At 50.7% G+C, this 15,382-nt stretch overlaps 1 protein-coding gene across 2 annotated transcripts; it reads right to left on the reverse strand.

The window, feature by feature from the left end:
* Positions 1–2,297: 2,297 nt before the first annotated feature.
* Positions 2,298–13,629, reverse strand: LOC103121926 (zinc finger protein 709-like). 2 transcript variants are annotated; one of them, XM_060181788.1, is made up of 5 exons: positions 12,989–13,629; positions 8,990–9,116; positions 7,903–7,963; positions 3,516–5,421; positions 2,298–3,168 (listed from the first exon to the last, which is right to left on the reverse strand). In XM_060181788.1, the coding sequence occupies exons 1-4, from the start codon at positions 12,989–12,991 to the stop codon at positions 4,149–4,151; spliced, it is 1,464 nt and encodes a 487-aa protein (XP_060037771.1). In that variant the 5' UTR covers positions 12,992–13,629; the 3' UTR covers positions 2,298–3,168; positions 3,516–4,148. The 2 variants fall into 2 exon arrangements, with proteins under 2 accessions (XP_060037771.1, XP_060037770.1); XM_060181787.1 differs by lacking the exon at positions 12,989–13,629 and having other exon boundaries at positions 8,990–9,525.
* Between the last annotated feature and the right edge of the window lie 1,753 nt (positions 13,630–15,382).

Below are 15,382 nucleotides of genomic sequence, written 5' to 3' on the forward strand. Positions count from 1 at the left end.
GGCTCAGTCGGCTCCCCGGGGCTCCCCAAGCCCTGGGGGTCGCGCCCACGGGGTCCCCCTCGGAAACCCCCCAGAGCCAGGGGGGCCCCTCTCGAGATCCCTACACTCCGGGGCCACGCCCCTCCCCCACCCCCGGCGTCCCCCCAAATCCCCTCACACCCCGGGGTCCCCCGAGATTCCCTCATACCCCGGGGTCCCCCGAGATTCCCTCACACCCCGGGGTCCCCCGAGATTCCCTCACACCCCGGGGTCCCCCGAATTCCCTCACACCCGGAGGTCCCCCAAATTACCACACACCCCGGCGTCCCCCAAAATTCCCACAACCCGGCGTCCCCCGAGATTCCCTCACACCCCGGCGTCCCCCGAGATTCCCTCACACCCCGGGGTCCCCCGAGATTCCCTCACACCCCGGGGTCCCCCGAGATTCCCTCACACCCCGGGGTCCCCCGAATTCCCTCACACCCGGAGGTCCCCCAAATTACCACACACCCCGGCGTCCCCCAAAATTCCCACAACCCGGGGTCCCCCGAGATTCCCTCACACCCCGGGGTCCCCCCAAAATTCCCACATCCCGGGGCCATGCCCCTCCCCCAGACCCCGGCGTCCCCCAAATTCCCACACCCCGGGGACCCCCAAAATTCCCACACCCCGGGGCCCCCTAAATTCCCTCACACCCCGGCGTCTCCCGAGATTCCCTCACACCCCGGGGCCACGCCCCTCCCCCACACCCCGGCGTCCCCCAAAATTCCCACAACCCGGCGTCCCCCGAGATTCCCTCACACCCCGGCGTCCCCCCACCGCGCCCCCAGACACTCGGGGTGCCCCCCGGGAGGAAGCCCGGGTCCGAGGGGCGCGCACTCACCCCGTCTGACCGCCCGCGCGAGCACCGAGCACCGAGCACCGCCTGCAGCAAAGCGGCGCCTCAGCGGAGCCCCAGGGCACGACCACGCGGCTTCGCGCCTGAGGGGAAATGGCGCCTGCGCGCTGGGGCCCGCCCACACCACGCTGGGCGTCGCCCCGCCCACCTGGCCGCGGCGGCAGCCCTGATTGGACAGGAGTCTAAGCCACGCCCCTTGATCCCGGCGTGCAGGCGGACAAGAGGCGCGGGGGCCACGTGGACACGCCAGCCTGCACGTGAGCCCGCACGTGAGCCTGCACGTGAGCTCCGGCTCTCCGGCGCTGGGGGGGGGGGGCTGCGTCTGGTGGCCGACTTCCGGTTCCCGCCCCTTTTAGAGGCGCGCGGGATTGGGGGGGGGGGCTGCGTCTGGCTGCCGACTTCCGGTTCCCGCTCTTTTTAGAGGCGCGCGATGGCGGCTGTGCCCGGGCGGGGCGGAAGGAAGGTGGGGGTGCTGCGGCCAGACGGCGTGATGGGCGTGCACACAAACACGAGCTCCAGGCCGGAGGCGACTGCGTCCCGGGTTCGAGCCCCAGCCGACTTCATTAGCTATAAAATTAGAAGCACGGATTATACATGTAAATAGATGTAGATCGAGGCAGTTTGCGGGCGTGGAGGCTGCATGCGGCTGCAAATGCCGTCCGGACCTGAGGCTGCCAAGTGCCAGGTTCAAACCCCAGCTTCACCGGAAGCTGGACTGAGCAGGAAGGCTTTGGTTTCCTTTTTTTTTTTTTTAACCAGGGAGGGATTCTCGATTTTTAAGTGAAAAAGCAGAGGAGGGAAATATTCCTGGGGGCCGGGTGGTGGGGCCCCTGGTTGAGCACACGTTACAGTGCTCAAGGACCCGGGATCGAGCCCCCCCCCGCTCCCCAGCTGCAGGGGGAAAGCTGCGCGAGGAGTGAAGCAGGGCTGCAGGGGTCTCGCTGCCATCTCCCTATTGCCCCTTTCCCACTCGATTTCTGGCTGTATCGATACAATAAATAGAATTTTTTTTAAATCCCTGGAGCCGGGCGATAGGTAGCACAGCGGGTTAAGCGCAGGTGGCACGAAGCGTCAGGATCCCGGTTCGAACCCCGGCTCCCCACCTGCAGGGGAGTCGCTTCCCAGGCGGTGAAGCAGGTCTGCAGGTGTCTTTCTCTCCCCCTCTGTCTTCCCCTCCTCTCTCCATTTCTCTCTGTCCTATCGACAACGATGACATCAACAACAATAACTACAAAAAAACAAGGGCAACAAAAGAGAATAAATAAATATTTAAAAAATAATAAAATAAATAAAAGTACTTATGGGTAAGGCCTTTGCAAGTCTACACTTCTCTTAGCTCAAGCATGACTCATCAAATAGCAGGAAGGGAAGAAAGAAAAGAATAAGGCCCCGAAAAGAAAAATGACAGGCAAACACAATCTTTAATAAACTGTTTAATAGGAAACATGAGAAGCAAACCCATCCATTCAAAAATGGCATTTTTCTCAGTAAGAAAGGTACCAGTGTAAATGATGGTTTAGGGATTTTCCCACCAAGCCAGTAGAGCAATCCCAACAAATAGCAGTCACTATTAAAAAAAAAACAATTAAAAAAAATCACATACCAACTTACATGCTACATTGCAAATACAGTTTAAAAAATGTTTTTTTTAATTTTTTTTTAATGAGCGAGAGAACCAGAGTATCACTCGGACATAGGACGATGCCAGGGGTTGAACTCCAGACCTCATGCTGGAGAGTCCAATGTTTTATCCACTGAGCCACCTGTACAAATACAGCTGAGGGACGCAGGAGGTGGCTCAATGAGGAAGAGTGTGATGAACTTGATGTTGAAGTTCTGAATTCAATCCCCACGTAGAATGTCAAGTACTTCTCTCTGGCCTTCTCTCTAGATATAATTCTTAAAACACTTACTGAAAAACAATTTTTTTTTTATATTAGCCAAGGATCCAACAGGTTCCAAACAAAAAGAAATTACCAACTGTCTTAAGGACAAATCACTAGCTAATAAACCTTAAATCACTACCTAGTAAATCTATTTATTTATGCTGAAAATATGACTCATGGAAAACTTCCATCTCTCTCTATTCATCTCTGAGGACACTTTGTAGAAACCTACCGTCAGGTCGGTGTACCTTTTTAATGAGGCCCAAGAAGCACAATGCACCACCTTCTATATCACAACTTTTTCCCAATAAAAAGTTTTTTTTTCAACTCCCTTGGGCTTTCCCCTGGAACTTTTTTCCCCCTTTATTTCCAGTGGAAATTGTCACATTTCAGGATGTGGGTCAACTAAAATCATTCCCCTGTTGTCTATACTTAAGAATTTTTAGGCCGTGGGTCCTTTCACGGCTTCACAAAGAACTGAGGTGACAAGGCCAGGGAAGTGGCTGAAAGGTAGAGAGTTCACACCTCTCATGGGTGAGGGAGGCCCTGGGTTCAAGTATTTGGACCACAAAGAGCAACCAATAGAAGAAAAAAAAAAACACCAATAGAGTAATTATTTGGTCTGTCACTCAATTATTTTAAGGCCTAGGGACTCAGTAACAGACCACACACTTCACTCGAATAAGGTTCTTGGTTTGATTCCCAGCACCGCCTAGAAACTGAGATGACAGACACCTATTCTTAATAGTCACATGGTTTCACTGCAGCGGGTACGTGTCCTTGACGTGAAAAACCAGGTGAAAACAGCTTAACCACACTACAGACCTTCACAGGGCTGCTCTCCGCTGCGAATTTTTAAATGCTTGGGAATAGAACTGGAATGCTCAAAGCTTTTATCACGTTGCTTCCACAGCTCGGTTTCCTCTATTCAGTGTGAATTTTCCACAGCTCCAAAGAGGACTGAACCCACCCATACTTATAGTGTTTTACTGGCTAGATTCTCAAAATTTGAGACGTGTAAGGAACTGGAATATAGCTTTTCCCCACGTTGCTTATATTCACAGAGTTTCCCTGCAGTGTGATTTTACATCTTGCCAAGGAATGGACCGAGAGTTTGCGCCATGTGTACAAAGCCTCCCTGGTCCATTTTTTTTGGTTGTTTTTTCTTGTTTTTGAGAGAAAGACACACAGCACAGCTCAGTTCCATCATCCCTAGAGTTCCTGTTGGTGTTGTTCATGGTGTTCCCACATGGTTCTGGGATTAAACCCAGGGGCGTTATGCACCAAAAGGTTTATGTGCACAACCCCCTGAGCTGTCTCTGTCTCCCAGCCCCCAGGGTGACTCCCTCTTCGAATATCAGAGAGAATCATTTCCGATCAAAGGCTTAGGGAGCCACAGAGGCTTCCCCTACGGACCCAGCGGCCACAGGGTTGGTGCTGGTATGGTATCTCAGGTGTTTTCGAAGAGAACTAGGCCAGATGAAGGCCTTACCGCATGTCTTACACTCATAGGGCTTCACACCGGTGTGGTTCCCTTGATGGATTCGGAAGCTTCTCCGCGTCCTGAAGGCTTTGCTGCAGTGTTTACATCGATATGGTTTCTCTCGGGTGTGAGCGCTCTCGTGAGCTGTGAAGGTCCCATGACAGGGGAAGCTTTGTCCACATCGCTTACAAGTGTAAGGGGCATCCCCAGTCGACCGGGTGGTGGCTGCTTCAGGGCTTGACCGACTTCTTGATATTTCATCTTCCTCACAGGGTTTATTCCCAGAGTGTGTCCTTTGATGTCTTCTCCGCGAATTGGGGCAACTGAAGGCCTTCCCGCACGTCTTGCAGGAATAGGGTCTCACTCCAGTGTGAATCCTCTCGTGTATCTGGAAGCTCTGGTGCGAACTAAGACACTTACCGCACAGCTGACACTGGTAGGGTTTTCCCCCTGCGTGAGTCCTCGTGTGTCTCTGTAACGTGCTGGGATATTTGTAGACCTTCTTACACTCCTTGCACTCATAGCTTTTCTGGCCGCTGTGCGTTTTCTCGTGCTTCCGAAGGTACTGCAGACAACTGAAGGCTTTGCTACACACTTTACACACATACGGTTTCTTCCCGCTGTGAGTGCCTTGGTGGATTTTTAAGGTCCACTGATATCTGTAGGCCTTTCCGCACTCCTTACATTTGTAAGGTCTCTCCTCAGTGTGAGTCTTCTCATGGTTTTGCAGAGAACTCGGGCAAGTGAACACTCTGTTACATGTTCGACACTGATGGCATCTGTTGCCCACGTGGGTCATCCGGATGTGTTTCTGAAAAGATTTGTGGTACCTGTAGGCCTTTCCACACTGCTTACACCGATAGAAATTGCCAACGGTGTGGGATCTCTCGTGTATCCGAAGTGAGATGGAAAACCTGAAGCTTTTCCCACATTCTCTACATGAATAAGGCTTCTCTCTCTCTCTCTGAGACTCGGGTAGTTTGTTTCCGGTAGGGCATCTGCGGTGGCCACTAAGCAGGGAGTCACGCCGGAGGATCTCTCTACATGCACTACACCCGCATGGCTTCACCACAGCAGTTTCCGTGTTAGGGTTGCCATCCGGGGTACGGCCGCCATCATCTTGGTCTTGACTAACCTCGTCCCCACGGTCCCGGTCTCTCTCGGCCGCGTCACCACTGTGAAACAAATGAGAAGCCATGTGATTCGTCGTTCCTGTGCTTTATGTTGATTGTGATTTCTAAGGAATAATGGGAGCTGTCCATCCTTGTCTGAAATTGAGTGTGCTTACTGCTATTTGAGAGAACTCTATTACGCTCTCTATAGCACCTGTACTGGCCAAGTCTTCCAGCATTATTTCTCTGATGAATGGCCAGCACTTTTTTTTTTTAGCAATGAAATATATATATTTGCCTCCAGGGTTATTACTGGGGCTCAGTGCCTACACCATCAATCCACTGTTCCTGGAGGCCATTTTTCCCCCTTTTGTTGCCCTTGTTCTTATAGTCTTGTTGTGGTTCTTATTATTGTTGTTGATGTTGTTTGTTGTTGGATAGGACAGAGGGAAATGGAGAGAGGAGGGGAAGACAGAGAGGAGGAGAGAAAGACAGACACCTGCAGACCTGCTTCACCGCCTGGGAAACAACCCCCTTGCAGGTGGGGAGCTGGGGGGCTCGAACCAGGATACTTAAGCCGGTCCTTGCGCTTTTGCGCCACCTACACGTAACCCACTGTGTTACCGCCCGACCCCCTAAAGTATGTTGAATTTTTTTCTTTTCTTTTTTTTTTTTAAAGATTTTATTTATTTATTAATGAGAAACATAGGAGGAGCAGGAAAGAACCAGGCATCACCCTGGTACATGTGCTGCCAGGGATTGAACTCAGAGCCTCATGCTTGAGAGTCCAATGCTTTATCTGCTGTGCCACCTCTTGGACCACAATCATTGAGTTTTTCTACAGTTTACAGTATAATATAAACATAACTTTTAAATGTACAAGGAAAACAGAATAGCCAAGTAACTTGTCTGTCTGCAACATTTAGTGTAGTTTTCTGCAACTGAGCTTGTAATATCTCCTTTGTTTAGCTGTATAGAGTTTATTGTTACCATTCCAAGAGCTAGCATAATGGTTATGCAAAAATATTTTCATGTTTCAAAGGTCTTGGGTTCAATCCCCAGCACCGCCAGAAGCCAGAGCTGAGCAATGCTCCAGTAAAGAAAAAATAATAAAAAGTAAATCAGTATTTTAAAATAAATATATATTTTAATAAAAAACGTCTATTCTGGGTGTATTATTTTGCAAATACTGAACATCTGAGTCACATCTTAGAAACTATTTTTGGCAAACAATTTTTTTTCTCTCCCTTTTTGTCTTTTTACCAGAGGACGGTTCAGCTCTGGCTTATGGCAGTGTGGGTGATTGAACCTGGGACTGTGGAGCCTCAGGCATGACAGTCTCTTTGCATAACCATTATGCTATCTACCTCTGCCCTTTTGCAAACAAATTTAAGCCTATGGTCCAGGAGGTGGCATGGTGGATAAGGCATTGAACTTTTAAAATAATATTTATTTATTCCCTTTTGTTGCCCTTGTTTATTGTTGAAGTTGTTTTTTATTTTCATCATTGTTGGATAGGACAGAGAGATGGGGGAGAGGAAGAGAGACACCTGCAGACCTGCTTCACCGCCTGTGAAGCGACACCCCTGCAGGTGGGGAGCCGGGGGCTCGAACCGGGATCCTTACGGCAGTCCTTGTGCTTAGCGCCACGCGCATTTAACCCACTGCGCTACCGCCTGACTCCCCAACACTGGACTCTTTTTTTTAAATTTGTTATTGGATATAGACAGAAATTGAGAGAGAAGGGAGAGGTAGAGAGGAAGAAAGGCAGAGAGACGCCTGCAGACCTGCTTCACCACCTGTGAAGTGACTCCCCTACAGGTGGGGAGCTGAGGGCTTGAACCCGGATCGAACCGGGATCCTAACTGGTCCTTGCACTTTGCGCCACATGCGTTTAACCCGCTGTGCTACCACCCGACTCCCGCCCGGCACGGGAGTCTTAATCATGAGGTCCCAAGTTCAATCCCTGGCAACAGATGTAGCAGAGACCATCTCTGCTTCTCTTTCTCCCTCACCTTCAATCTCTCTCATTAATAAATAAAATCTTAAAAATAATTTAAGAAGAAATTGTGGAGCTGAGTAGTGACTCAGCTGAGTAGCTGAGCCGCAGGTTGTCTGTCTCCCTCCCTCCCTCTCTCCACCTTCCTCTCCGTTTCTGGCTATCGTTAGCCAGTAAATTAAGATAATTTAAAAAAACATTTTTCGGGAGTCGGGTGGTAGCGCAGTGGGTTAAGCACACGTGGCACAAAGCACAAGGACCCGCACAAGGATCCCGGATCGAGCCCCCGGCTCCCCACCTGCAGGGGAGTCGCTTCCCAGGCGGTGAAGCAGGTCTGCAGGTGTCTGTCTTTCTCTCCCCCTCTCTGTCTTCCCCTCCTCTCTCCATTTCTCTCTGTCCTAGCCAACAACAACGACATCAATAATAACTACAACAATTTTTTTAAAAAGAGCAACAAAAGGGAATAAGTAAATATTAAAAAAACATTTTTCACGTAAAGTGCCAAGGTTCACACACAAGACCCTTCTCCCTGTTGCCCCACTGACCTTCGATTTTCCCCAGGGTTTTCATTCTGATTTTCAGTGTACCGAGCCTCCCTTTGGATCCCTAAAAATGCAAACCAAGAAACATTAATTTTAATATATTAGAAATCATCCCGAAATGACCAGACTCTGGATTCATGATGAGCTGTGACTATGTCCCATGCTCAGCCATTTCAAGAGAGTTTCCTCCAAATGCCACAACTTGGAACAATCTTAATAAGGGGGTCGGGCGCAAAACTCAAGGACGTGCATAAGGGTCCCGGTTCGAGCCCCCGGCTCCCCACCTGCAGGGGAGTCGCTTCCCAGGCGGTGAAGCAGGTCTGCAGGTGTCTGTCTTTCTCTCCCCCTCTCTGTCTTCCCCTCCTCTCTCCATTTCTCTCTGTCCTATCCAACAACAACGATATCAACAACAACAACAACAATAATAAAAAACAAACAAGGGCAACAAAAGGAAAAAATAGATATTAAAAAAAAAAACAAAAGAAAAAAGGGTGGGGGGAGACATCATAATGATTATGCAAACAGACTCTTGTGCCTGAGGCTCCAAAGTCCCAGGTTCAATCCCCCGCACCCCCATAAGCCAGAGCTGAGCAGTGCCCTGCTTAAACAAAAAAAAAAAAAAGAAAAAAAAGAAACTCTGATAGGGGTCAGGCGGTGGCACACCAGGCTGAGGGCACACGTTACAATGTGTAAGGACCCGGGTTCGAAACCCCAGCCCCCACCTGCAGGAGGGAAGCTTCAAGAATGGTGAAGCAGGGCTGCAGGTGTGTGTCTGTCTCTCTCCCTCTCTGTCTCTCCCCCTTCCCTCTCAATGTCTGGCTGTCTCTAGGCAATAAATAAAGATTAAAATCTTTTAAGTCTTTAAAAAGATGAAACAGCAGCAGCTTTTGGCCCGGGATGAATGAAAGGGATGTCACCATTCTTTTTTTTTTTTTTTTTTTTGCCTCCAGGATTATTGCTGGGGCTTGGCGCCTGCAGGTGGGAAACCGGGGGCTCGAACCGGGATCCTTAGGCTGGTCCTTGAGCTTTGCGCCACGTGCGCTTAACCCGCTGCGCTACCACCCGGCCCCCGGGATGTCGCCATTCTTACCGACTGAGGCCATGTTCCAGTATGTCTCCCGCATCACGTCGATGTACAGCTTCTTCTGGGAAGGGTCCAGCAGAGCCCACTCATCAGGAGGGAAGCTCACGGTCACGTCTTCATAAGAAATCGATTCCTGACACGGCCCGAGATAAAGGGAAAGAAAGGCAAGTGTGTGAGGCGAACAGCTCTGGGCACCTCCAAACCCGACGTCCGTCCCCATCAGGTGATCCTCTCAACCTGTCCACACCGTGTCCATCCAGCACTGGGAGTGTGTTGGACTTACCCACACAATCGGACTCTCGGCAAAAGACATCGTGGGATGGGGCGGGAGAGGTGACACGAGGTGATGGAATGTGACATGTTCACACCTGAGGCCCCCGAGGGCCCAGGTTCAGTTCCCAGGACCAGCAGATGGTGGGGTACATCGTCCTGCTTGGGCCTGGCTTCTCCTCTCATAAAAGCAATTTAAAACATTTTGGGGGAGTCGGGCGGTAGCGCAGTAGGTTAAGCACAGGTGGTGGGAAGCGCAAGGACCAGCATAAGGATTCCAGTTCCCCACCTGCAGGGGGGGTCACTTCACAGGCGGGGAAGCAGGTCTGCAGGTGTCTGTCTTTCTCTCCCCCTGTCTTCCCCTCCTCTCTCCATTTCTCTCTGTCCTATCCAAGATCAATAACAATAAAAAACTCCAACAATAAAACAAGAGCAACAAAAGGGAATAAATAAATAACATTTTAAAAACAACATTTTGGAATACTACTGTGCAGTGAAAACAAATGATATAAAAGGGCTGAGTGGTGGCACACCTGCTTGAGCACACGTTACAATGCGCAAGGACCTGGGTTCGAGCCCCCATCCCCACCTGCAGGGGGAAAGCTTTGCGAGTGGTGAAGCAGGGCTGTAGGTGTCTCTCTGTCTCTCTCCCTCCCTATCTTCCCTTCTGTCTCAATTTCTGTCTCTATCCAATATAAATAAAATCAAATAAAAATCTAGGTGACCGAGCAGTGGCGCACCTGGTTGAGTGCACACGTTACAATGCACAAGGACCCAGGTTCAAGCCCCGAGTCCCTAGCTGTAGGGAGAAGCTTCACGAGTGGTGACGCAGGGCTGCAGGTATCTCTCCATCTTCTCTCCCCCCCCCCACCAATTTATCTCCTTTCCCCTCTCAATTTCTCCATGTCCCATCACATAAAAACAATTAAAATGTTTGAGATGTATTTTAAAAACTGGTCTTGGGAGACAGCATACTGGAGACAGACTCTCTTGCTCGAGGTCTTGAGGTCTCAAGTTCAATCCCCAGCACCACCAGAGGCCAGAGCTGAGCAGGGCTCAGGAAATAAAAACAGTGTGTGTGTGTGGGGGGGGGGGGCATTCTTCACTACTACTGGGAAGGCAAATTGGCCCAGACCCTGGAGAAAACAGTCTGGAGAGTTCTTAGAACTATAGAAAAGGGCCTACCCTATGACCCGGTAATTCTCCTGGGGATAGATTTCCAAGGAAATAAACAAATCCACCCGAAGAGATCTGTGTGCACCCGTGTTCACGGCAACACATTTGTAACAGCCCAAACATGGATGCGAACCAGATGTCCAACCACAAGTGAGTGGCTGAGAAACTGATGGTCTATACACACCATGGAATAGTACACAGCTGTGAAAAATGACTGGCACAGGCAGCGCCATGCCAGCTGCTTGGCACAGTACCAGCTTCGCAGGAAGTTCAGCACGGCTGAGACTCCCCAGGCCAAACTGAACCCATCTCGCCTTTTGCCACGTACAGGGCTTGGGGTTAAGCTCTGTGTGGTCTTGATAATCTTTTCCTGTGGCCAGGCTCAGAGCCTGATCAGTAACAAAAGTAATGACAAAACCCGCATTGCACTCTGTAAGATCGATCACAATGGAACAAGCAACATCAGTGATGCAGAATTTGTCAGGAGACTCCAAGGGGAAGAATTGTTTTCCCCTCTGTCTACACCACTTCCTTTAGTATTCTCTCTAAAATATAAGGAAAGATTAGCGGCTCCCACAGTGGAGGAGCCACCTTACACGGCATAATTAATTAATGGAAAGCTATGGTAGCCGCCTAGATACAATGGGCCCTTTAATCTACCGCTCACCACTGTGCTCCCACTTCCTCATGCAGGAATAGTCCACGAGAACCTGGGTCACACTGAGCAAAGAAAGACGGATTCCAGCTAGAGAGCATAACTTCATGGAGAGGCTGGTCAGGTCTGCACCACCTTGGTGCCTTCTCAGTAAGGAACAAAACAAAACTCCTAGATCAAACAATGGAACCGATTTTATGAAAAATGCGCTGTTCAGTTTGTTTAAGGCCCCTAGAAACGTAATAAGCTTGAACTTTTTTTTAGTATTTATTCCATTTTGTTGCCCTTATTGTAGTTATTATTGTTGTTGATGATGTCATCGTTGTTGGCTAGGACAGAGAGACATGGAGAGAGGAGGGGAAGACAGAGAGGGGGAGAGAAAGACAGACACCCGCAGACCTGCTTCACCGCCTGGGAAGCGGCTCCCCTGCAGGTGGGGAGCCGGGGGCTCAAACTGGGATCCTTAAGCCAGTCCTTGCTCTTTGCGTCACCTGCACTTAACCCGCTGCGCCACCGCCCAGCTCCCAAGCTTGAGCTTTCTGTGAACCCCGGCTTCTGATGCATAGCGGTAAGAGGGTGGCATAACATGCAGGTAGAATATTCATCTTATTCAATAGGACATCTGCCTAGCACACAGGTACAGGAATAATAAAAGACATAGACGCTGTGATGTGATCTCTAGGGAGAAATATACTCCTGGAATGTAAACGTTCCACGAAGCAGGAAAGAGTCCCCACCTTGGCCGTTAGTCCTTGGTGATCGGAGACTATAAATCAGAAAGCTCTGAAGAGAGAAAGCAGAGGTGCCTCCCTCCTGCTCTTGAAGCAGTTGACGTGTCTCATCTCATTCTCGCCGACGCCCTTCCCCTCCCAGGGACCCTGACAACTGCCGAGGCTGCCCCCCGACCAGTGATGAGGCCATCTCCTTTGCCTCCGCATGGATGGATGGAATCAGAGAGAGATGGACCAAAGCGGAAAAGGATGGCTGTCAGAAAGAACACGCAAGAAACAAGACCAGAAGGAAAAACGCAAAATACAACTCGGACGAGGTTGGGTTCGTTGCACCAAAGAAGGGAAGTCACGGGAGAAGAGAAAGATGGGGAGTCGGGCGGTAGCGCAGCGGGTTAAGCGCACATGGTGCCAAGTGCAGGGACCGGTGTAAGGATCCCTGTTCGAGCCCCCGGCTCCCCACCTGCAGGGGAGTCGCTTCCCAGGCGGTGAAGCAGGTCTGCAGGTGTCTGTCTTTCTCTCCCCCTCTCTGTCTTCCCCTCCTCTCTCCATTTCTCTCTGTCCTAGCCAACAACAGTAACAACGACAATGATAACCACAAGGATAAAAAATAAAAAGAACCCCAACTGTCCCCAATGTCCCCTGAACCCAAATGTCCCCTGAACCCAACTGTCCCCAATGTCCCCTGAACCCTAACTGTCCCCAATGTCCCCTGAACCCCAACTGTCCCCAATGTCCCCTGAACCCCAACTGTCCCCAATGTCCCCTGAACCCCAACTGTCCCCAATGTCCCCTGAACCCCAACTGTCCCCATGTCCCCTAAACCCAACTGTCCCCAGTGTCCCCTGAACCCCAACTGTCCCCATGTCCCCTGAACCCCAACTGTCCCCCAATGTCCCCAATGTCTCCTGATCACCCCCAACTGTCCCCCAATGTCCCCAATGTCTCCTGATCACCCCCAAATTCCCCCCAATTGGCCCCCGATGACCCCGAGTCCCAACTGCCCCCCCAAGCCCTGACCGTCCCCATGTCCCCGATTGCCCCCCCACGGCCCCCAACTGCCCCCGATGTCTCCTGACCCGCATGTCCCCCAAGGTCCCCGGGCTCCCAGGTGCGCTGACCGGACCCGGGGCCGCCCCTGCGGGGTTTGGGGGCTCCCGCACCCCGCACGCTCACCATGTCTGCGAGTCCTCGGCGGAGCCGGCGCCCCGATGCTGTGACTCCGGCGGCAGCCCCGAGACTGGGCTCGGGAGCCGTTACCCCGACAGTTAACCGCCCGCCCCACGTGACCCGACGACGCAGGGGCCCTCGGCCCCGCCCCCTCGGCCTGGAGGGGCTCTTGATTGGCCAGCCGCCGAAACCACGCCCCCGTGGGCAGCCGCAGGGACCCGCGGGCGAGGCCCCGGGGAGGGAACCCGGGTCCCAGCAGCGCTTTCTGGATGCTTCTCCGCTGGCCGCGGGTGCAAAAAGGAGCCGCACATACAAACCCTGCAAAAACCATCTATACCTAAAGAAAAGGCATTCATGGCTCTGTGGAGAAAAGGGTTAAAAAAAAAATCAGAATTACAAGAGCAACAAAAGGGAAAATAAATAATTATATTTAAAAAATTTAAATCAAGTCGGACGGTACCGCAGCGGGTTAAGCGCACGTGGCGCAAAGCGCAAGGACCGGCGCATGGACCCCGGTTCGAGCCCCCGGCTCCCCACCTGCAGGGGAGTCGCTTCCCAGGCGGTGAAGCAGGTCTGCAGGTGTCTGTCTTTCTCTCCCCCTCTCTGTCTTCCCCTCCTCTCTCCATTTCTCTCTATCCTATCCAACAATGACAACATCAAAAACAACAATAAAAAAGGGGTTACGAAAGGGAAAATAAATATCTATATAAAAAGTTGAGGAGTGGCCCAGGAAGTGGCAGGGGAGGGAAAGCACTGAACCCTCATATATGATGTCATTAGTTCTATGCCTGAATGATCCTATGGTGTTCCCCCTTCCCCACAAATAAATACTTTTTTAAAACAAAAAGAACTTTTGGACTGCAATCGGGGTCCCAAGCTCTTTGAACTCTCCTGTGTGACAGACAGAGTTCATGCTCGTGAACCCTCAGCTGAGTAGGCTCGCAAATAAAATCCTTAACTCTGGGAGTCGGACGGTAGCGCAGCGCAGGTGGCGCAAAGCGCAAGGACCGGCGTGAGGATCCCGGTTCGAGCCCCTGGCTCCCCACCCGCAGGGGAGTCGCTTCAAAGGCGGTGAAGCAGGTCTGCATGTCCCGTCTTCTCCTCCTCTCTCCATTTCTCTTTGTCCTGACAACGACGACATCAATAACTATAACAACAATTTAAAAAAAAAGGGCAACAAAAGGGGAAATAAATAAATATGAATTTTTAAAAAAACTAAAAAATAATAAATTAAATTAAATTAAAAAAAAAACTGAGAGATACTCTGTCAGCAAAGCTTTCCACAATGTGAAGTCTCTTTTTTATTTTGCCTCCAGGGTTATTGCTGGGGCTCTGTGCCTGCACTGCAAATCCAGTGCTCCTGGAGGCCATTTTTTCCCATTTTGTTGCCCTTATTATTATTGTTGTCATTGCTGTTGTTGAATAGGACAGAGAGAAATGGAGAGGAGAGGGGAAGACAGACACCTGCAGACCTGCTTCACCGCCTGGGAAGCGACTCCCCTGCAGGTGGGGAGCCGGGGCTCGAACTGCGATCCCTGGGTAGGTCCTTGCACTTCATGCCATGTGCGCTTAACCCACTGTGCTACTGAGTGCCACTTCCCTATTATTATTTTTTAAAACATTTTATTTATTATGAGACACACACACGCTCACACGCTGCTCAACTCTAGCTGACTGAACCTGGGACCCCAAAGCTCCAGGCAGGAGAGGCTTTTTACAGAACCATGATGTTCTGTCTTTGGCCTTATTGTAATTCATTTATTTTTGCCTCCAGGGTTACTGCTGGGGCTCGATGCCTGCACCATGAATGCACTGTTCCTGGAGGCCATTTATTTTTCCCCTTTTGTTGCCCTTGTTGTTGTAGCCTTGCCGTGGTTGTTGTTGTTGATGTCGTTTGTTGTTGGACAGGACAGAGAGAAATGGAGAGAGGAGGGGAAGACAGAGAGGGGGAAAGACAGACACCTGCAGACCTGCTTCACCACCTGGGAAGCAACTCCGCTGCAGGTGGGGAGCCGGGGGCTCGAACCGGGATCCTTACGCCGGTCCTTGCGCTTTGTGCCACGTGCGCTTAACCCGCTTTGCTACCGCCCGACCCCCCATCGTTATTTTAAAATATGTGTTCTAACAGAGGAGAAAGAATCAGAGCATCACTCTGGCACATGCAGTGCCTATGACTGTTTTTTTTTTTTTTTTTTTTTACTCTTTAATTCCAGGATTCCTTTTCAGAATACTAGCCACTAAGTATAAAATGTATGCCTCTTCTGATCATCAACCTCAAGCCTTTACCCGACCCCCAAATTAATGCCTTAGGTCCACAACTATGTATCCCTTTTCAGACCTTTTAATTTATAGGACATACATTGACATGCTCACAAATTATGGAGGTCCAGGGGAAGAGAA

Source organism: Erinaceus europaeus, chromosome 23 (assembly GCF_950295315.1).
Source record: "Erinaceus europaeus chromosome 23, mEriEur2.1, whole genome shotgun sequence".
Taxonomy (NCBI): domain Eukaryota; kingdom Metazoa; phylum Chordata; class Mammalia; order Eulipotyphla; family Erinaceidae; genus Erinaceus; species Erinaceus europaeus.